The sequence below is a fragment of the Engystomops pustulosus genome, chromosome 5, assembly GCF_040894005.1.
Source record: "Engystomops pustulosus chromosome 5, aEngPut4.maternal, whole genome shotgun sequence".
In the NCBI taxonomy this organism is placed as follows: Eukaryota; Metazoa; Chordata; class Amphibia; order Anura; family Leptodactylidae; genus Engystomops; species Engystomops pustulosus.
The window spans coordinates 58,510,513-58,534,634 of NC_092415.1; the positions used below are offsets into that span (position 1 = coordinate 58,510,513).

Sequence of the window (24,122 nt, forward strand, 5' to 3'; positions counted from 1 at the left end):
GATTTCCCCCTTTGAAAACAAACAGAATAATGCCTACTTTGTGCTGCTTGTTCTTTTCTTTCCAAAGTTATGGCATTTTCTATTCTGAAAATCTTTCTCACCAGAAGTGAAGTAGGGGGTATGCCAGTGATGGCAAACCTTTTATATCACGAGTGCCCAAACTTCAACCAGAAGCCACCTTATTATGGCAAAGTGCCAGCACAGCAATTTAGGCAGTAATTTATTGCTGGGGACACCAACGCAGTTGAAAGGAGTAGGGCAAATTAGGACTATTGCAGCTTCTCTACAGGGTCCCTGTGTACAGGAAGAATCTTTGGGCCAGCATTCCCTGAGCCCTGTATGGCGAGCTCTATTCTGGGGTGACGGCCTGGGTGCCCACAGAGAAGGCTGTGAGTGCCGCCTCTGACACCCGTGCCATAGTTTTGCCACCACTGGTCTATACCCTCAAGACGAGGCCAGTTAGCTTGCCCACAGATCCCATGATGCCTTGTGTTCTCTCTCAAAGTAATATAGCATTAAATCCATTTCATTTCCCACAAGTAAAGTAAATCACATGGAGGAGCAGGGAACATGCAATAAGTAGAAGTACACCAGTCACATGAAGTGTATAGCCTGTGCTGTGTTAATGGCTTTTCTGCACAGAGCTGATATGACAAGGTAGGGAAGGGAGCAGCAGTTCTGTAGAAGGTTCTGTAGAATAACAGACTGGGATTGAGCGACTGATGGGGAACAGGGGAGATCTTGTTCCTCACTATTCTGTGCAGGAGATATCTGCATTCACATATCCAGCTCTGCTTCATACACAGAAAGCTCTGTCACATGACCTCCTCCTCTGTGAGCAGGGAGCAGCAGCCCCTCCCCTCCCATGAAACTGTCTGATAAACATCTAATGGGGATAGCAAAGAAACTAGTGAATATAGGTAACAAATGTAATAGGCAAAATTGTTTTACATCCGAAGAGCTATTGATTTGCGGAAAACAAACCCTTTACAGTTACTCTTTAATATAAGTTCAGTAAATGCATCTATGTGTACTATACACATAAACCATCCACGTGCAGCACTGGGTGCAGATATTCACAGGTCTAGGGTGAATTATTCCTGAAGCTTTGTCGGCAAGTAATGACAATTATTAGATGTGTGTGCATGTTTTTCTTTCTCACTTTAATTGAAGTAATCCAACCTTCTAAATTTATTTATAGAATGTTGCTGCTAAACTACTTAGGAAAAACTGGGCGTCAGACCCCTCTGCAGGGTGCGGCCGTGTTCTCTGCTGGTTGGGAAGTATTTGAATCGGCAACTCTCCTAGAGAAACCTCTCAACTGGATACTCTTTAATTACTACCTAACAACGTGTCTCCAAGCATCAATTATGAGGTGAGCCTCAATGGCTTTCACTAGCACTGATGTTCACTTTCCATTGAATTTAGATTTTTGTTCACTTCACCACTACATCAACATTTAAAGGGAACCTGTCATCTCCTAAGCCCAGCGGACATGTTACTGCTATGTATCCCACCGTTGAAGGAGAATGAAGCGCATGCGTTAGTAGGTATGGCTGGCACCCACAATGCTTGGAGTGGGCAGAGCATACGGCATTCAGGTGGTTGAGCCACCAAACACCTGGACGAGCAGCCATACCTCCTTGACTGCGTTTTATATGAGTATAAAAGATGATTTTTCAGAAAGGCCGGCATGTGGAAATATAAGGACCTCCGGTGACATGCCTCCGGGGATAATGGAATGATAGGTTCACTTTAAAATTTCCATATACATATAATATATGCATTTTTAATGTATTTTCACCAGGCACTGTACAGTACTATTATACCAGAACCCTGACCCTACGACTTCCCCATCAACAAGAGGGATGCTCTTTCTTAAAAGAAATCAAAATCAAGTTTGAGGTATAGTACTGCTGTACTCCGGCGCCTGGGTATAGTACTGCTGTACTCCGGCGCCTGGGTATAGTACTGCTGTACTCCGGCGCCTGGGTATAGTACTGCTGTACTCCGGCGCCAGGGTATAGTACTGCTGTACTCCGGTGCCTGGGTATAGTACTGCTGTACTCCGGCGCCTGGGTATAGTACTGCTGTACTCCGGCGCCTGGGTATAGTACTGCTGTACTCCATCGCCTGGGTATAGTACTGCTGTACTCCGGTGCCTGGGCATAGTACTGCTTTACTCCGGCACCTGGGTATAGTACAGCTGGCATCAGCAGTGGGTCAGAGGTGGCGTGCCCTGCTCAACCAAGTCCAGCATCTCCTACCCATGCCCCATTCCTTTATCACACCATTCACCTTTTCATGTTATGTGACCAGGGTGATGTCACCCAAATTTTTCAAATCTACCCCATGTATGTATCTGATCACATCAAATCACAGCATTTCCAGCATTTCTCCATGGAAGATAGGAGTAGAAGTCCATGGAGGCATACTGCGATTTTATGTGATCAGATACATACATGAGGTAGATTTTGCAAATGTATGGGGCCCGGGAAAAAGCTCCCCCCCCCCCTCAACTTGCTGCTGGATCTGGCAGTAAGCCAGATAAGATAAAGTTGATTTTATGAGGATGTGAGGGTAGCATTTAGTTATAAGGGCTCTACGGGAGCCTGTCACTAGCTTTATTTGTGAAAATGTGGTGACAGGTTCCCTTTAAAAGAGCGCATAATACTTTACTGAGGAAAGCATTTTGATCATTCCTATGAATTGTCCGCCATCTAAACCACGTTTCCCACATAGACCCCCAGTAGGAAGGATCATTAATCTGCTGACAAGCAGGAGCAGCTCACACAGGTAGTTGTTCACAATCCAGACCAATACTACTGTCTCTGGCCAGGCCATTTCAAGTATCACTAGAGTGAAATTGGGTGCCAAAGTTCCCGGGCGTCTTCCTGTTGTCAGCCAGTCATCATCAAGTTTGCAGTGGTGCCAAGAGTGAGAAACCTGGACTGGAAATGTATTGTCTTTAGTGATGCATCCAGGTACTGTCTTGCATCTAATGGTCGTCAGCTTTGATAATGGAGACCTTGTGATAAGGGCTTAACTGGCCTTTGCTGTAGATCGATAAATCCACTTACCGTAATAAATTAACGGTAGGTTAGCTGCTATTGTTTTATTGAAATCAATCTATTTGTAATTTTTTTAGGCATCGCAGCGTACTGGAAAAACAATTTAACATTGATTATGTCATGAAGGTGGGTATGTTTGTTATATATGCTATTTTATATTTGTATAAATATATTTCATTATAAATATTATATATATATATATATATATATATATATATATATATATATATATATATATATATTGATACTAGTAGTAGAAACTGTGACTGTGGTAATCTTATTAAATTTATTAAATCAACTAATCAGCTTGAAGGGCTCCTGGGGGTGTCTAGATTTTTTTAAAATACCATTTCTAATCAATTCTTATACTAATTGGGGTATGACAAAAAGCTTACCAGAGCACTAAATATATAATTCTCACAAACAAAATCTCCAATAACTATTTTATTGAACTATTGAAATATATGAATATACAGTATTGTAGTAAGATAACTGGCTGGAGCAGAATCTCTCCCCCAATGAAAAAACACTGGGGCAGATTTACTTACCCGGTCCATTCGCGATCCAGCGGCGCGTTCTCTGCGGTGGATTTGGGTCCGGACGGGATTCACTAAGGCAGCTCCTCCAACGTCCACCAGGTGGCGCTGCAGTTCCCCGGAATGCACTGATCTTCACCAAGCCGGACCGAGTGAAGGTATGCACGAGTCCCGCAACACTTTTTTTTAAAACATCCGTCGGAATTTCGTTCGGCCACGCCCCCGATTTCCGTTGCGTGCATGCCAGCGCCGATGCACCACAATCCGATCGCGTGCGCCAAAATCCCGGGGCAATACAGTGGAATATGGCGCAAATTAGAAATATTCGGGTAACACGTCGGGAAAAACGTGAATCGGGCCCTCAGTAAATGACCTCCACTATATTCAAAGTTTGTTACTTATGAACTATGTAAAATTTGCACATTATGTACTCGCCTAACCAGGCAGTGTAATATATAATTACAGGCAAATAATAGATAACAGGTGATATGATTCCGCAGTATATTATAGTAGGTAGCAAGTGTTAACATTACATATATATATATATATATATATATATATATATATATATATATATATAAGAAAAAATTGTAAAGCAGCACAGCCTTCAGGGAAAAAAAGTTCAGGTGGGTGCTATCCAAATACTCTTACCCCAAGAGTGTAGATCTAAAAGCAGAAAAATGGTGGCCCACTAGAGGTTGGGATAGCCCCCAGTACGTGGGAGTGTGACATATTAAATGTGTCATTCTACCCTCATGGGGTATGCCCCTACATTGGTACCTTGATCGACTGATCTAGGTGAAATAGGTACACTTTGACCCTCATAATTTGTGGACCGGTGTAGGAATTTATTCCCAATACAGGCAGTCCCCGGGTTACATACAAGATAGGGTCTGTAGGTTTGTTCTTAAGTTGAGTTTGTATGTAAGTCGGAACCGTATACTTTACTATTGTAACAACAGTCAAAATTTTTTTGGTCTCTGTGACAATTGGATTTTAAAAATGTTGGATTGTCAAAAGAACCAGGATTAACAATAAATCTTAATTATAGGCACTATTGATAACTGTCAAAAATGTTTATTGTAGCCTAGGACTAAAGTACAGTAAATTACCAAAATCCAGAGGTCCGTTTGTAACTAGGGGTCGTATGTAAGTCGAGTGTTCTTAAGTAGGGGACCGCCTGTATACTGATTTTATTGTCCAACTTTTGTGATGTGTCTTGCCCTTTTGTAATCGTTATCAACTCTGGCCCGAGTATTTTTCCTTTAGAGGAGACTCTCTGGTATCATTTACCTGTTCCAACATGGCGCAGTACAACATTAGCTCCTTCATACGCATGCGTGACATGCGCAGTAACTCCACACTGTCTCCTCTCCTACTTCCTGTCATGCGCATTACCTTGTTAGAGACGCCGCACGCGTCCTGCGCTACGTGGGGACCGAATCACACAGGTGATTTTAAGCATTAGATTTACACTATTACACATATCTAGACACTGTGTTAGTTTTATGAAGTGTATCTTATTATGTACACATCAATCACATTTCAACACATGTGTCACTAGGATTGTTAACTGTATATGGATAAGTTGATGATTTGTAAACATGTATCTGCATTTAATCGATGTATGTGAAACGCCACTATGTTGCAAATATTTAAACACTTGATGAACACTTGTTACATTGCTTGACAAACGTTGCTAGAGATGGAATAAACCTCACATTTTTTCCACGATTTTTTGGAGTGCTGCCGTTTTTCTGCTTATATATATATATATTTAGTAGCCAGGTTTTAAGCAAAGTGCTTATAACAAAAGTCATGTTAGTCCAGCCCAGCACGGACCTGTGCATAAAAACGTGCACTTGGATTCAAACTCAGCTACTTCCAATGTATATACAGTGTATATATATCTCAATGGGTATGTGCTATATATTAACACTTGCTATTTTCTGTTGCCTATTATAATATGCCATGTAAGCCTATGACCTGTATGTATAATTTGACGCACTGGCTTGTTAGTCCCTTTCTCTGCTGTGGACTCTTCTATGGACACAGGCTGCAGGGGGCGCCACCACCAGGAGTGTTACATCATACAGACTGTCAGTCATGTGTATAGGAGTATCTCATACACACACTGGCTGCAGAGAGTGCCAGCACCAGGAATTATAGAGAGGAGCCAGCACCCTGAGTGTCACATGACTATACAGGCTGTCAGTCAAGAATTGGGGGTGTGGCTGTGCCTCCCACTCATGAATAAGCTGGGCAGTTGAATATGATAATAAATCATTGGACCTCTGAGGTCATTTACATAAAGTTTACAGACATGTTGAGGCAGCATGATTGGATAGAGGCAATGCTCTCTAATGTCAGTTTATGTATTGTATATGTAATATATTTAGTTTGGGTGTTAATTTGCCTGACGTATTCTCTTTAAAGGGAACCTGTCACCAGGAGACCCATTTTTAGCAGCCCCCACAGAACATACACTGCCAAAGTGTTTTTGTATAAAAAATTGGTTTTACAGAAAAAAAGATATGTTATATTGTACCTTTCATTAGCATCTGCTGTGTGACTAGGCAGTTGCCAAATGGGAGTGGCTGGAAAGGAGCAGTCCCCCCCACCCTTGGGAAACATGTGACCTTTTCAAATATATGAATAACTCCCCACACTCGGGAGGAGCTAAGCCAAGTGATGGGTGTTTTCATATATTTGAAAAGGTCACATGGAGGAGCAGTTTCCCAAGGGTGGGGGGGGGGACTGCTCCTTTCCAAACCCTCCCAATAGGAAACTGCCTAGTCACACAGCAGATGCTAATGAAAGGTACAATATAACATATCTTTTTTTTCTGTAAAACCAATTTTTAATACAAAAACACTTTGGCAGTGTATGTACTATGCTCTGTGGGGACTGGGGGAGTGCTAAAAATGGGTCTCCTTCTGACAGGTTCCCTTTAAGACATAATATAACTATGTATGTGTATGAGTGGTATCTGTGTATGTGTATCTGTACTGGATGTGGCTGTATCTGATTTTCTTTCATTTTTACATCGCAGGCTAAGTCCATTAGAGAATTTGACACAAGATTTACCTCAGTAATGTTTGGTTATCCAACAAATGATCACTATTACACAGATGCCAGCCCATGTCACAGGGTGAAATCCATTGAGATACCAGTGTTATGTCTAAATGCTGTAGATGATGTCTTCTCCCCTGGACACGGTGAGTTTTTATATGTATAAAGAATAAATCGGTAAGTGATTGAAAAAAGTTGATGAAATCATCCCCAGCACACCACCGTGTAGGCTATTTAAGACTGATGCCAGCACATACTTTGGTTAGGGACATCCACCTTTAGTTTAGCTAAAAAATCGATTTACCTACATATTCAAATGAACCTTTGGTGCTACCTCTGGCCACCTTTCGTTCCATTCCGTTGGTTAATTATGCACGCCTCTGTCTTCTTATGCGTTCTCCTCCTGGTGCCGAGATCCGTGATGTCACGTTGCTCTTGGCACTTATTGCCCATGCACAGAGACAAACTATGGCGCAGCTGCAGTGAGAAGTGGCAGGCTGCGCAATAGTTTGTCTCTGCGCATGGGTAATAAGTGCCGAGAGCGACGTGACATCACGGCTCATTTGTCTGCTCTTGTCTAGTCCCTTTACATTTCTCTCATCTATGTGGTTTCTTTACATTTTTCTCATGTTTTGTTTATCTTTGATTTCTTAATATTTTTTTTCTTTTTTTCAGCAATTCCTGTGGAAAGTGCCAAACAAAATCCGAATGTTGCACTGGTGCTTACAGCTTATGGAGGCCATATAGGGTTTTTGGAGGGCATCTGGCCTAGGCAGCAGACTTACATGGATCGGATTTTCAAGCAATTTGTACAAGCAATTTTTGAGCATGGTAGTGAGCTTTCCAGCATGTAGCTTTCTACAGTGATGACGATTTTATTTTTTATTTTTCTTTGGGTTTTTTTCTATGATCACTACAGTGGCAGGTACTAAAATGTAGGTTCAGCTTATGCACAAGTTAACCCTTAAGATGCTGATGAATCATGAAATTATACCTCTAACGAAGCACAAGGGTTAACATACAATTATAGCAAGCCAGCGAGCTAGATCCAAGTGTCTAGCATCAAATACTTGCAAATAAATATATATATATATTGTTTTTTAGCAAGTACTTTCATACAGGAATGTTAGCATTTTATATTTCTTTTTCTATTTTACCAAGAATGACCTTAACTTATAATTATGCTTTGCATATACTTAATGGCACTTAACAGAACCATTATACACACAAAGATACATCCCTCAGGTATTATCATGTAAACTAGATTCTCTGCCTAGAACTGCAAGCATTATCATAATACAGTGTGACGGATTCCTACATCCTGATATGTTTTAATGTAATGCATGCTCATGAGGGCATTGTGAAGACAGAATGCAAAAACAGTAATACTAAAACTGCAGGAATGCATAACTGCACAAAGATATTATGTAAAAAGCATGAACTGTAGCAGTATTAGCTATAACCCTTATTAACTTATTTCATACAGCCTTTACAACCATGTGTAACTTATTTTGTTCTCCATGTTCCTTTTCCATATTTATTTTATAACTGATTTCAATTTACCTGAAATGAATATATTTTTAGTTTACCCCGATCAAATAAAAAAAATGTAATTTTACAAACTGTTCTGGGTCTGTGGTGTGTGATCATCAAACAAATCTTAAGGAGCAACTACTAAACATAAAGGGGCACATTTACTAAGGGCTTTGCACGTTCTTTCTAGTGGAATCTGCTTGTACAGGTATTTAAGTGACCAAACCACAAATGTGTCGCACACAACCGTTTCGTGGCACGACTGTACTAAGCACCATGCAATACAAATTAGGGGGCGCTCCGGTGCTCAGTCAGACCACGCACCGGATTTAACATTGAAGCCTGTGTGTAGCACGCCCCATGTTAAAGATAGACCAAAAAAAAAGTTGGTGCACTCATGTCGGGCCATTTCAGGGAAGCAACAGATTCATGAAGAACGGGCACCAGTAATCATGAATCTGGCGCCCCCTGCATTATACACAGGCAAGCCACACAGTGCAGTTTGCACTAATCTTAGTGAACGTGCACCAAAATATCCAGCTCCTAATCCACAATCAATGAAGGGTGGAGAACAGATACAAGTGCCATGGAGAATGCCGGGAAAGTGCTTTACAAACCAGAAGAACAAAAATGCAGAACTCCAGCAATGGATATATTAGAAGTTAAAAGCATACAAAAGAAAGCAAAACTGACAAGTTGCAAACTACACATAATTCTTAACCATAGTACAGAAGGTAAATAAGAAAATACAGGCAGTCCCCGGGTTACGTACAAGATTGGGTCCGGAGGTTTGTTCTTAAGTTGAATTTGTATGTAAGTTGGAACTGTATATTTTATAATTGTAGATCCAGACAAAAAAAAATGTTGGCCCCAGTGACAATTGGAGTTTAAACATTTTTTGCTGTAATTGGACCAATGATTATCAATAAAGCTTCATTACAGACACCTTACAGCTGACCATTGCAATTTGGGACTATAGTAAAGCACCAGAGAGCTTCACCAGAGGTCAGAGGGGTCTGTCTGTAACTATGGGTTGTCTGTAAGTCGGGTGTCCTTAAGTAGGGGACTGCCTGTATGATGATGTATATTACACAATTCGATATTGCTTGCTTAAACAGTGGAACTCACTTTTGCAGTCTACTAAGTTACAAAGGACTAATTTAGTTTGGAAGAACTTACAGGTGACATAAGTTAGTTGAAACATGATAAAGCCTCTAGTTCTCACACTAGAGCAGGGGTCAGGAACCTTTTTGGCTGAGAGAGCCATATGCGCCACATATTTTAAAATATAATTCTGCGAGAGCCGTACAGTATGTTTAAAGGGACACTGACGGAACAATCGCTCCAGCAGTTATTAGTACAGCAAGGAGTCCCCCCCCCCTGTACTAAGCCGCCACTGGACCAAAACCATGGTAATTCCCTGTAAAATAAAAATTAGATAATTTACATTCCCTATTAATTTACTGTCCCTATACAGACGGCAACTGCTGCAGAACATCCCTATACATGAGCCAACCGCTGCAGAACATCCCTATACAGACGCCAACCGCTGCAGAACATCCCCATACATGAGCCAACCGCTGCAGAACATCCCCATACAGATGCCAACCGCTGCAGAACATCCCTATACAGACGCCAACCGCTGCAGAACATCCCCATACAGATGCCAACTGCTGCAGAACATCCCCATACAGACGCCAACCGCTGCAGAACATCCCCATACAGACGCCAACCGCTGCAGAACATCCCCATACAGACGCCAACCGCTGCAGAACATCCCCATACAGACGCCAACCGCTGCAGAACATCCCCATACAGACGCCAACCGCTGCAGAACATCCCCATACAGACGCCAACCGCTGCAGAATATCCCCATACAGACGCCAACCGCTGCAGAATATCCCCATACAGACGCCAACCGCTGCAGAATATCCCCATACAGACGCCAACCGCTGCACAACATCCCCATACAGACGCCAACTGCTGCAGAACATCCCCATTCAGACGCCAACCGCTGCAGAACATCCCTATACAGATGCCAACCGCTGCAGAACATCCCCATACAAACGCCAACATGTGTCTAAGCTGCTGCAGAACCTCACATTAATGTAGAATTGCAGTGGTGAAGATATGTATTAGTACAGCAAGGAGTCCCCCCCCCCCTGTACTAAGCCGCCACTGGACCAAAACCATGGTAATTCCCTGTAAAATAAAAATTAGATAATTTACATTCCCTATTAATTTACTGTCCCTATACAGACGGCAACTGCTGCAGAACATCCCTATACATGAGCCAACCGCTGCAGAACATCCCCATACATGAGCCAACCGCTGCAGAACATCCCCATACAGATGCCAACCGCTGCAGAACATCCCTATACAGACGCCAACCGCTGCAGAACATCCCCATACAGATGCCAACCGCTGCAGAACATCCCCATACAGACGCCAACCGCTGCAGAACATCCCCATACAGACGCCAACCGCTGCAGAACATCCCCATACAGACGCCAACCGCTGCAGAATATCCCCATACAGACGCCAACCGCTGCAGAATATCCCCATACAGACGCCAACCGCTGCAGAATATCCCCATACAGACGCCAACCGCTGCAGAATATCCCTATACAGACGCCAACCGCTGCAGAACATCCCTATACAGACGCCAACCGCTGCAGAACATCCCTATACAGACGCCAACCGCTGCAGAACATCCCCATACAGACGCCAACCGCTGCAGAACATCCCCATACAGACGCCAACCGCTGCAGAACATCCCCATACAGACGCCAACCGCTGCAGAACATCCCCATACAGACGCCAACCGCTGCAGAACATCCCCATACAGACGCCAACCGCTGCAGAATATCCCCATACAGACGCCAACCGCTGCAGAATATCCCCATACAGACGCCAACCGCTGCAGAATATCCCCATACAGACGCCAACCGCTGCAGAATATCCCCATACAGACGCCAACTGCTGCAGAACATCCCCATTCAGACGCCAACCGCTGCAGAACATCCCTATACAGATGCCAACCGCTGCAGAACATCCCCATACAGACGCCAACCGCTGCAGAACATCCCCATACAGATGCCAACCGCTGCAGAACATCCCCATACAGACGCCAACCGCTGCAGAACATCCCCATACAGACGCCAACCGCTGCAGAACATCCCCATACAGACGCCAACCGCTGCAGAATATCCCCATACAGACGCCAACCGCTGCACAACATCCCCATACAGACGCCAACTGCTGCAGAACATCCCCATTCAGACGCCAACCGCTGCAGAACATCCCTATACAGATGCCAACCGCTGCAGAACATCCCCATACAAACGCCAACATGTGTCTAAGCTGCTGCAGAACCTCACATTAATGTAGAATTGCAGTGGTGGGGGAAGATATGAGGGGATGATGCAGAGGGGTCTGTAAGGGACACTTAGGAGCTTCATAGCTGCTCCTGCATACAGGACACTAAGGGGTTAAGGCAGAGTGTGAGGAGACACTGGGGGGGAGGGAGCACTTATCTCTGGCTGATCCCCGGCTCCTTCTCCTCAGGTGCTGATGTCTCCGGTGCTGATGTCTCCTCAGTATGCAGCTCTCTGGTCTCCTCTGTAGGAATCTCCCGGGCTGCTACATCCAGCCCCAGGATTGGCCGCAGTCAGACAGTCTCCTCCCCTCCCTCTCTCACACACGAGGCTGCTGCAGGGAGGGAGACCGAGGTGCCCGCCCCTGAATTAACCCCGCGGACCCTGCGCTGCTCTGCCGATTACATCCAGGGGCATAACTACAGCCGGGGACACAACAGGGGCCCCGGACATACGAGGAATACGGGCCCCTGGTCTTGGCAGGCATCTTAGCAGTTGCTGCGGCTGTAGTTACGCCCCTGGATAGGAGCCCCGGCTGCGAGCCAGATGCGGCCATCAAAAGAGCCACATCTGGCTCGCGAGCCATAGGTTCCCGACCCCTGCACTAGAGCTTCAATGACAGTAGTATTTTCACATATTAATCAATTCTAATCATAGATGCTTGCAGTGGCAAGTGAATGAAGACACATAGGGGAACATTTACTAAGGGTCCGAACGCCACACTTTCGCTGGGTTTCGTGATTATTTCCGTTTTGCGCCGAATTGCCCCGTGTTTTTGGCGCATGCAATCGGATTGTGGCGCATCGTTGCCGGCATGAATGCAAATCGGCGGGCGGGCCGTTGGACAACGTGCCGGATTCGGACAAACCGCGGAATTTAAAAACGGAATTGTGTCGCAAGATCAAGCACTCACATGCACCGGGAAGAGGAAGGTGAACTCCGGCAGACCTCGGCGCAGAAGCAACGGATGCAGGAAGTCGGGCACATGATCTTAGTGAATCGCGGCAGACCCGAATCCATGTTGGACAACGCACCACGGGATCGCGACAGGACCGGGTAAGTAAATCTGCCCCATAATGTTGTTATAAAAAGGGAGACATTGCTAGCCGGAAGCATGTTCTCCTACTCAGGCCAGAGCAGTCAATAGATTGCTAACTGGACTGAACCAGATAGGAAAAAATACTACTGGTTTTTCTTAAACGGGGGAACAGACATTAATATTAAGGCAACTTAATATCTCTTTACTACCAACACCATTCTCGCTAGACAACCCCTTTCATAAAAGGGACTGTGAACGCAGGGAAAGGTTTCCGTTGGAGCGGCTGGTTTATAGGACTGCGGCTCTGAACATCATGATTATTGGAGTAAACTAGGGATAGACACAGTAGTCCCACAGATATTTCTCGCATATCGGCTGTACTTGTTTCTCACCCTTGCTGCCCACCTTGTTTATACTTTCCCTTCATACTCATCCACTCTATTTTCTCAACCTTAATATTTGTTCATCCCGTATGATAGAATTTTTTTACCAGTTTCTTCAAGGCCAACAAAGGACCACATAACTGATACATGACAGCAGAAAACTGAAGGTGTGGCAACTTAGTTGTCAATTATAATACAGCACATCAAGCTATCACTGTGTTTCAACTAACTTATGTCGCTCGTAATTTCTGGCAAGTTATATTAGTCCTTTGTGGCTTTTTAGACAGCAAAGGAGAGTCCCACTGTTTATGCAAGCAATATCAAATTGTATCCTATATATCACAGTATTTTATAATTTGCCTTCTTTATCTATACTATATTAAAAGTTAAGTTTTAGGTTTTTTTCACCATTTGTACATAATTTGCCTCTTCTACAGTGACTGATCCTTGTTGGGGTTCATCTAACCCAACATTATTTGTACCATTAAATGCATAATGTATATAAAACAGAGAATGGAGAAAACAGGTAAAACATGAATGGATTACAAGATATCATAAATAATCTGGTCTCAAATTCATGCCTAATGGTTGCCTATTATCTAGAACAAAGATCCCGGAGGCTTCCTGATCCAATTACTTAAGTTTGTGATCTCTGCCTCTCGCAGGTTTCATAATGAAAATAAATACTTAACAGTCACAGTTATGCAGGGGTCAGGCAAAGAAAAGTCACAGGCAGGCCGAGGTCAAGGTAGGCAGTTACAGTTCAGAGGCATATAAAGCAATAGTCATCCCCAATACTCAGAATATCAAAATCTCTGGGTAGCTTTTATAACAAAAGGGGAGATCAGCATACGGACATCAGATAAAGTCAGAGAGACACCAGCATCCTCCCTTTCAAGGAATTGTGAGCAACCTACCAGCTCTAGCCAACAAAAAGGTCTTTCTTTTATCTGGACTGAAGCATGAAGAAATCACCTAGGAAATCTGGTGACCCAAGAGTTCTGGTGTACTGAAGAACTAGGAACAATCAAAACAAGAACAACGTCTCCTAAAATTTAAGAACCCCACCTAGAGTTATTAAATATACATGATAGGATCGGGTAATATTTTTGATGTAGTAAGAAGTTTTTTGAGGCTATCGCCTAGAAGCTAATATTTTTTAACCAGCCTAAGCTAAATAAAACTCCTTGCACACCTAGGAAATTGACCTGCCCGGTCTCCAGCATAAGGGTTACAGGGTTTCTGAGAGCGATCCATACAATTTAGCGCCGTCTCCCCTTCCAAACCTTGTTGCTGGAGTTTGAAAGCAAATATCAGTCTTTTTAAACCTAATGCAGCATTTCTCACAGTTGCTACTGAAAAGAGGTGATACAGGAAGCAAGTGAGAATTTATACACATAGAAAAAGGATGTGACACTTATGCCTCTCATTAACTTAGAGACAGGAGGAGGTGATTGAAAAAGCTAATTCCGTAAAATAAGTTAAAACTTGCTAGGAAAAATTAATTTGGGCTTATTTACTAAGGGTCCAGCGGCCGCAAATTTGTCGGGTTTACTTATTTTTCAGGGAACGCGTCGGGGATTGTGCCGCCCGCGATCGGGGGGCAGGCCTTCGGACGATCCAAAGGATTTAAGTGCAGGATTTAATATTAAAATTTGTGTCGCAAACCAAGCACATACATGTACAGGGAAGGATATGTACAAATGCAGGATATCTGGAGCAGGATCTACGTGGATCATGGCACAGTGCATCATCGTTGAGGATCGTGACTCAGACAGGTAAGTAAATGTGCCCCATTGGATACCATAGGGCTCCATTTGCCGGATTATGTCTAAAATGCCCTTTGAGATCTTCCTACTCTGTGCCCTCACAACTTTGGGTGTTAATAACCTCTGCTCCCCTGATCTCCCCAGATATGTTTTGAAAAACGTGCAAAAATACTGCAACACACCCAATCTCCATATGAGCCCTGAACTTCCCCTTCCTTTCATAAACACTCAAGGTCAGGATAGTCCATCCCCTATTATTGAGAAGAAACAGCATATCCATAGTACAGTGCACAGGAGGCTTCTGGAAAGTGTCAGCCCAAATAATTGGGGCAGGAAACTGCATAAGTCATCTGAACATTAGAAACATAACAAGTTTGAGACTGGTCTTCCAAGGAAGATACAGTATTTGAAAAATATAAGGATGTTGGCAGGGAACATAGGAAGGGGCTGGGAATTTAACAGGAAGGTATCGGCTTGCTGGCCCTTTAAATCTAACAGAGCCAGCGCGCGCGCCCTAGGCAGAGGGAATGCAAGAAAGGAGCGCGGGAGACACCACTGGATCCCGGCGAGGTAAGTCGCGTGCCGACCGCAGCGGGGCACATGGAGGTACATGGGTGTGCCTGTGACCCGAGAGTTTGGGAAGCGCATGGTGGGGGCAAGGCGCAGATTGTGGGCCACAGGGTTGATGCGTTTCAGTACCTCAAATGGACCCAGATAGAGAGGACCAAGCTTGTAGCTGGGAATCTACAGCTGAACATATTTTGAAGACAGCCACGCTTTATCACCCGAGGAGAAGACTGGAGGAGGCCTGCATCTCTTGTCGGCCTGGGTCTTGGTGAGGAAGTGGAAGAGGTGGGCGTGGATGTTGCCTTAAGACAACAAAGAAGGGAGTGGCACCGGGAGATTCAGAGTCCAGAGAATTATATGAAGATTCTGCCCAAGGTAAGAGGGTAGACCAATCGTCCTAACAAGCAGAGACAAAGTGCCGAATATAGCAGCCCAGAGTCTGGTTGACCCTCTCCACTTGTCCGTTAAACTGCGGATGATTGGCAGAAGAGAAGTCCACCTTAACTTGCAGTTGGCTGCACAAGGAACGCCAGAACTTGGAAACAAACTGCACCCCTCGGTCCAAGACGATGTGTTGAGGAAGCCCATGTGAGTCCACAGGCAACCGGGTATCGGCAAGGGCAGGAGCAGACCTTCTGGCTTAGAACGTGAAGACTTGTTACGGGCACAGGAAGTACAGGAACTCACAAAATCTTGAATGTCCATGACCAGATCTGGCTACCAGTAGTAACGAGATATGAGAGCGATAGAACTCTACACCCCAGGGTGCCCAGCCACACGAAAGCAGTGTCCCTAAGTCAGTATCTTCTTCCAAAGAGCTGGTCGGACATAGATCTTGCCAGGAGGAAGCTGCCGTAGGTCCACACAAGCAGCAACAACCAGAAGTTCTGGAGGAATGATATGACAAGGAGCCAGTTCTTCCCCAACAACATCAGAGGCACGAGAGAGGGCATCCGCTTTGATGTTCTTCTTTGAACTGGGAAAAGAAGAGGGACCAGCGAGCCAGTCGAGGATTGAGATGCTGAGCGTTCTAGAGGTACAGGGGATTCTTGTGGTCAGTATAGTTATAGACCGGATGATGAGCTCCTTCCAGAAGGTAGCGCCACGTCTCCAAAGCTAGCTTTATGGCCAGAAGTTCCCAAACACCAATTGAATAATTCCTCTCTGTGGCGGAGAAGGTTTTAGAGAAGAAGCCGCAGGGTAGGGTTCAACCCTTGGGCCCTTTCTGGGTGAGAATGACTCTAGCAGGAACGGTCACTTAATATCAGGCCGTGTGAGAACTGGACCAGAGGCAAAGGCAGACTTCAACTTAGAGAAAGCTTCTTCAGCCACCGGAGGCCAGAATCTCGGATTGGCGTTCTTCTTGGCCAACGCCACAATAGGAGATACAAGATAGGAGAACTGTGGAATAAATGGAAGGCTACTTTGATAAAACTGGCATTTCTCGCTTAGCATACAAGCGATTGGCCCTTAGGCGCCTAAGAACTTGCCGGACATGGACCTGATGAGACTGTAGGTCAGGAGAAAATGCCAGAATATCATCCAAGTAAAATGTCAATCTCTCCTTCTGCAACGCCCCAATTTGCAGAGACACAGTTTCCGTACGATACCCTGCAGAGCCAGAGTCCAGGAAGGCCAGGACTTGAACTGGGTTGCCTGTTCCAAAACTGAGAAGAACAGGGACATTCAGGTGAGGGGAATCTTGGATCTCACCAAGGGACGCTTCTACCAAGAACCCTAGGCACGGACGTTTTCCTGGACTCTGTGGATGGACTGAACAAGTCTCTAGAAAGTGCTCCGGACTAGCACTATAAAAGCAGAAATTTTTCTGTCTTCATCAGGAACGCTCCTGGGGGGTCAGACGAGCTCCGTCCACCTGCATTGGTTCCTCTGTAGAAGACTCTGCAGGAGGCAGCCACAAAGCGGGTTGGACTCGCTGCGGCGTGGTACCACCAGGTCGTTCCACAGGTGTGACTTTGTCCGCAGTGGCAGCCAAGGCAAGGTACACAGGCGTCAGGCAGAATTATAGTCGGGGACAGGCAGGAGGTCAGGGCGGGTAGCACAGGATCAGAGTCGGGGACGTAGCAACAGGTCAAGGCAGGCAGCAGAGGAGCGTAGTCAGGAACGGAACCAGGGTCACAACCGGAAATCACAATAAACGCAAGGGACATGGGAACAAAGCTTTTTCTAAGGCTGTGAGGCACAAAGATCCAGCAGGGCACATAGGAAGGGCTGGGAATTTAACAGGAAGGGCAACTAGCCCTTTAAATCTAACAGAGCCAGCGCGTGCGCCTTAGGCTGCGGGTACACGCGCAGGGAGACACGACTGGAACCCTGGGAGGTATGTCGCAAACTAGGAAGAAATTCCAGATGCCCTGAATCATGAAGGCCAATATCCCTGCTCTCAACTAATGTAAAAGTTAAGGCAAAGGCGCTGGCTAATCGCCTTACGGGGGTTGTCTCAGGACTGATAGGGGAGGACCAATCTGGCCCTAAAGCGCAATTAAGAGCTAACAGGAAATAACAAATACTTTCAGTCTGTAAAGGGGCACTAGGCAGGGGTGTCCGCTCTCACCCCTGCCGTTTTCTATAGCAGTGGAGCCACTGCCATGTCTTTTGCGCTCCTCTTCACATATTGGGGGATTCCCAGAGGCATCTGTAGAGGAGTGTACATCACTATACGCAGATGGCCTTTTAGTATATGTGGGTTGTCTGAAAAGGTCCATAACAGGATCCTTAAAACAGGATTTTGAAATATATTCTGGATTCCAGGTAAACTGGAGCAAATTAGCAGTCTTGTCTCTCACAGAAAAAGACCCGGATGTTCCTCGGGAAGTGGTGCAGTTGCAGGTGGTTAGCTCCTTCAAATATCTGGGAGTGCAGGTAATGGTTAGACCCGCAGACTAACTAACCAACAACTTAGACCCATTGCTTGCCCGCCTCAGGAATAAAGTCTCTCTACGTTGTGTAAACTGCCTGTGTCTCATATTGGGAGAAGAAATCTGGTAAAAATGATTTTGATGGCCCAAGCATTATATATCCTACATAACACTCCAATTTGGGTACCTCAAAGATACTTCCAAAATATCCTGAAGATCTTTAGGGCTTTAGTGTGGAAGCAAAAGTCGACAGGCATATGATATGAATATCTCCAATGAATAAAATGTTATAAGCTCCCAATTGCAACACCTCAGGGGTTGGGAGAAGGCTGGATGGCTCAGGGGGGGATGGGTGGTGGGAAAACTAATCTTAACAATCGTAGCATGGACCTCGCACAACCAGAAGCGTACAACATGTGTCAACACATAAAATACAATCTGTATACTCCAAAGAGACAATATACAATAATTCTTTATTTACACAAAAGACACATATATCATCCAACACAGGGATGGTAGACAATATAAAAACAATTAAAAATGTACCAAATACATATAATATATCATTAGTTGGTTCAACCATGTAAGGTTGATCAACAAACCATCTCCTTCACTGACAAAAGTAGTACATGAATCACCCCTACTGGTATATGTAAAAGATGAACAACATAAGAAGGTCCAAACACTGTACATACGTGCAACAGATATTTTATACTGCAACAATATCCATTCACAAATTTGTAGTCAAGTAACCAAAAATCTGTCATTGGTCAAGGTACCCTGTCCCGGCGATGGCCCTTGAGACGCGCTTTCAGGAAATACACAATACAAAACTTCCAACATTGCAAATAATGAAGAAAGGGTGGAAAACATTCAAGGATTTCACTCAGATCAGCGGACCAACAAAACATAGCCCCTTATGGTGTAATCCCAATTTACCAGAAACATTAAGGTTGGAAGCTATTTCCCCATGGGAAAGACAAGCAAAAGAAACATTGTCAAATGTCATACAGGATGGGCAACTCAAGTCTTCGATCAGAAAGTCAAGGACTTTGGTATAACAAATAGGCACTTTTGCCAATACTTGCAAGCGTTGCATGGGCAATTTGGGGACGCAGATATTAGCCTCTAATCTAATATACTGCCGACATATATATTATATAGGAATGACTCTCCCGGCATGATATCATTCATATACTGGGCAAATATTTGGATCAATTCCCATCTGCCGTGGGAGGCAGATGTGGTCCCATAGATGATGATGCATTGAGAAGTAGAAGTGGTCCCTCTGTTGTCTCTTAGTGAGGGACAGCGCATGTCACAATTATTTATAATCTATAGAGTCTACAAAAACCTGGCTATGCTATATAAATATGATATTAGGTTGGACTCTGCTCCACGTGTTGTGGGAATGCGGAGAATTGGAGAAATGTTGGAGGCGCGTATTCAGTTTGTTATGGAACATATTTCATATGTAATTAGATGCAGACCCAAGAACCTGTCTCCTGGGTATACAATCTGAAAAAATGCCGGATACCCCTGCAACAATAGGGATCCAGGGGGCACTATATCAGGCTCGTAAGGAAATACTGTTCCACTGCATCAGGCGCATACCGCCCACTATGCGGGAATATAAGAACAGAATGAATAACATTAAACACCAGGAATATGGGGTCTATCTTAAATAAAAGGCAGTTAAGAAATTTGAGACTATATGGGATCCATGGCGGGATTGCACTGGTCTACCATTTGCAGCATTATTTTGAATTAGGATGATCCACTAGGTATGTGATAGCTCTTTGGGGAAGACACTTGGTACGATCTGAAGGTATCCCTTCCCTGCCCTGGTGCCCACTGACAGAAGAGATGAACAATTTGTCTAATAGATCACCAACCTGGACTGGAGACCAGAACTAACAAAGATGGCTACCACATGGTGTAGCGAGGCAGGGCCAGACCTGTGCAGCAGGGGGTTGTCTGCATAAAAGAGGATTTATTTTTACCCACTGGACATCAAAAAGAAGTCATCAATTGAACAACCCCTTAAACTATGAGAAGTAGATCTGTGATCAATAGTAACTAATAGGGTGCAGATGAAATCCTTCTTTTATTGTTTAGATGGTTATAAAACCATCCAGGCTTGTTCCCCTTACTATGCAGTAAAGTGCTGTCATAGTAAATATTACTAAAATAAATGAGAGTATATTTATATAATAAAAGGCAATGTATTGTCAAAATTGCTGACTACATCACAGCCGAAGATTGCCGTTTCCAGGAAGCTGCACATGTACTTTTGCTATATTCAGCTGCAGGTGACCCTTGGAGAACATAATGTGCACAACGTGCGCAAGTCCTATATTTGGAAACATGACTATTTCATTTTGCTTATATCATAACATGCCCCATGATGCTTAACCCCTCAATGGCAAGGCCTAAAAACTTTAAAGGAAACCTACCACTTGAAATGGTAAGTGTAAGCTGCACATACCGAGCACCAGCTTACTTTCGTTATTGTCCTAAAATGCTGTATCGCGGTTTAAACACTTTTTAATGTTTATATCTGAAGCTGCTTCGGCGCACCATGCCACTCAATCGTGCACGCGCCTACATAGGAAGTGCCGGAGAGTAGTTGACGTCATGTGCGCACGGTTGCACACTTGGTGCGCCGAAGCAGCTTCAGATATAAACATTTAAAAGTGTTTAAACCGCGATACAGCAGTTTAGGACAATAACGAAAGTAAGCTGGTGCTCGGTATGTGCAGCTTACACTTACCATTTCAAGTGGTAGGTTTCCTTTAATGAGCAGGACATTTTTGGAGAATTTTCATACATAGTGGTTTAGGGATGCATGCTACCTTACAAATTTATTGCAATGTTTTTTCTGTGACACGCAGAGCTAGCTAAAAGTTAACACATTTAGGCTGCATTCACACACATGTATGGGAGACGTATATATATGGCCGATGTATATACGGCCAATATACACTCACCGGCCACTTTATTAGGTACACCATGCTAGTAACGGGTTGGACCCCCTTTTGCCTTCAGAACTGCCTCAATTCTTCGTGGCATAGATTCAACAAGGTGCTGGAAGCATTCCTCAGAGATTTTGGTCCATATTAACATGATGGCATCACACAGTTGCCGCAGATTTGTCGGCTGCACATCCATGATGCGTATCTCCCGTTCCACCACATCCCAAAGATGCTTTATTGGGGCAGATTTACTTACCCGGTCCGTTCGCGATCCAGCGGCGCGTTCTCTGCGCTGGATTCGGGTTCGGCCGGGATTCATCAAGGTAGTTCCTCTGCCGTCCACCAGATGGCGCTGCTGCGCTGAAAAGCATCGGAACGCGCTGGAGTTCACCGGCTCGGGCCGAGTGAAGGCAAGCGCGATCCAAGCGACACATTTCTTTTTTTAAATGCGCCGTTTTTTTCGAATCCGTCGGGCTTTCGCTCGGCCACGCCCCCCGATTTCCGCCTCGTGCATGCCGGCGCCGATGCGCCACAATCCAATCGCGTGCGCCAAAATCCCGGGGGAATTCAGGGGAAATCGGCGCAAATCAGAAAATTTTGGGTAACACGTCGGGAAAACGTGAATCGGGCCCTTAGTAAATGACCCCCATTGTCATGTTCAAGAAACCAGTCTGAGATGATTCCAGCTTTATGACATGGCGCATTATCCTGCTGAAAGTAGCCATCAGATGTTGGGTACATTGTGGTCATAAAGGGATGGACATGGTCAGCAACAATACTCAGGTAGGCTGTGGCGTTGCAACGATGCTCAATTGGTACCAAGGGGCCCAAAGAGTGCCAAGAAAATATTCCCCACACCATGACACCACCAGCCTGAACCGTTGATACAAGGCAGGATGGATCCATGTTTTCATGTTGTTGACGCCAAATTCTGACCCTACCATCCGAATGTCGCAGCAGAAATCGAGACTCATCAGACCAGGCAACGTTTTTCCAATCTTCTACTGTCCAATTTCGATGAGCTTGTGCAAATTGTAGCCTCAGTTTCCTGTTCTTAGCTGAAAGGAGTGGCACCCGGTGTGGTCTTCTGCTGCTGTAGCCCATCTGCCTCAAAGTTCGACGTACTGTGCGTTCAGAGATGCTCTTCTGCCTACCTTGGTTGTAACGGGTGGCGATTTGAGTCACTGTTGCCTTTCTATCAGCTCGAACCAGTTTGCCCATTCTCCTCTGACCTCTGGCATCAACAAGGCATTTCCGCCCACAGAACTGCCACTCACTGGATGTTTTTTCTTTTTCGGACCATTCTCTGTAAACCCTAGAGATGGTTGTGCGTGAAAATCCCAGTAGATCAGCAGTTTCTGAAATACTCAGACCAGCCCTTCTGGCACCAACAACCTTGCCACGTTCAAAGGCCACAAATCACCTTTCTTCCCCATACTGATGCTCGGTTTGAACTGCAGGAGATTGTCTTGACCATGTCTACATGCCTAAATGCACTGAGTTGCCGCCATGTGATTGGCTGATTAGAAATTAAGTGTTAACGAGCAGTTGGACAGGTGTACCTAATAAAGTGGCCGGTGAGTGTACGTCCCCCATACACTTCTATGGACTCGCGGCATGGTACGGGAGCGGTACCGTACCGATCCGTAGCCCGAGAAAAGATAGGACATGTCCTATCTTTTCCCGTATTACGGCGCCGTGGCCCATATGTTCCTATGGAGAGGGGTGGGGGTGAGCAGCGCTCACCTCCTCCTCCTCTCCCCGCGCTGCTGTGTGCCCGCCGTGCTACGGTGCGGCGGGCACACGGCAGTGTGCATATAGCCTTAATGTTGAAGGATTTTTTTTTTCATTTTTGTTTTTTTGGGGAGGAAGGGGGTTAAAGCCTTTTTTTGTAATATATAGTAAAAAAAATATTTTCTAAATTAACTCAAAATGACCATTATAAATGAATTCCCTAGTGTGTGATGGTCATTTTGATATATAAAGTCTATTAGTCTTAGACAAACGAGACAAAAATGGCAACAGGTTAGCTGGTATTTTTGAAAATTTTATTGGGAACTAGCTATAGCTCCTGGCATTGCCCGGGATAGTAAATAACTGCTCTTAGCTATAACAGTAGTAGAAAGGGAAACAAACAATATTTTATATTTATCTATCTCTATGTCTGTCTCACTCTGTCTCTCTTCCAGTTTCTCTTTGTGTCTCTCTTTTTCTGTCTCTCTCACACTCAGCGTCATAGATTAGATTATTAAATATGTATTTGTATATATTTATACACATATGTGTATTTTTTTTTACTGTGCCTCTATAAGGGGGTGGGGGGCAAACCAAATGCAGTGAAATTAACCAAATGCTAATTTTACCAGTCTAATTTTCTTGATACCTTTTTTGGGGCTTTACCTTTGCGGTACAAACGACATATCCTTTTTATTCTCTGGGTTAATACAAACACAGAGACAACAATTTTATGTAGATTTTCTTATGTTTTACTGTACAAGTTCAGTGCAAGTCTTTAAAGACCACACATTTTTTTCTTTTTTCTGCCGCTGTATACAACTTTTCTGCCACTGTTACCTCGTGCATTTCAATCCTTTTTCTCAGGACATCCTATAGCGTTTAGCGACATATATTTTGGACATTTGGTCCTCCTTGTTATGGTCTGCCTCAAACAGACTGTAAGAGAGAAGTAGTGTATTCACAATATACTTCAATACAATTGCATTGCAGTATATACTTAAAGCAATAAGGCCCCCAGTGTTTAAGTACTCTAAGGACACTAAAATAATTGTAAAAAAAAGAAAGAAAGAAAAGTTCTTAAATGTCTAAATTGACAATTTTTCAACATTTCTGTGCATGTTATGCATTATGTAACAATGCAAACTAATGTTCAATTATTGGATTTATATAGTTCATGCATTTAT

General features: G+C 44.3%; 1 protein-coding gene across 2 annotated transcripts in view; it reads left to right on the plus strand.

The window, feature by feature from the left end:
- Positions 1 to 8,301, plus strand: part of ABHD3 (abhydrolase domain containing 3, phospholipase) — a 45,293-nt gene extending 36,992 nt beyond the window's left edge. For both annotated transcript variants that reach the window (XM_072152092.1, XM_072152090.1), the window contains 4 exons: positions 1,202 to 1,375; positions 3,149 to 3,197; positions 6,660 to 6,825; positions 7,355 to 8,301. In XM_072152092.1, coding sequence (XP_072008193.1) covers positions 1,202 to 1,375; positions 3,149 to 3,197; positions 6,660 to 6,825; positions 7,355 to 7,533 — 568 coding nt within the window. In that variant the 3' untranslated portion in view covers positions 7,534 to 8,301. The remainder of the gene's footprint in view (positions 1 to 1,201; positions 1,376 to 3,148; positions 3,198 to 6,659; positions 6,826 to 7,354) is intronic.
- The last annotated feature ends 15,821 nt before the right edge of the window (positions 8,302 to 24,122 follow it).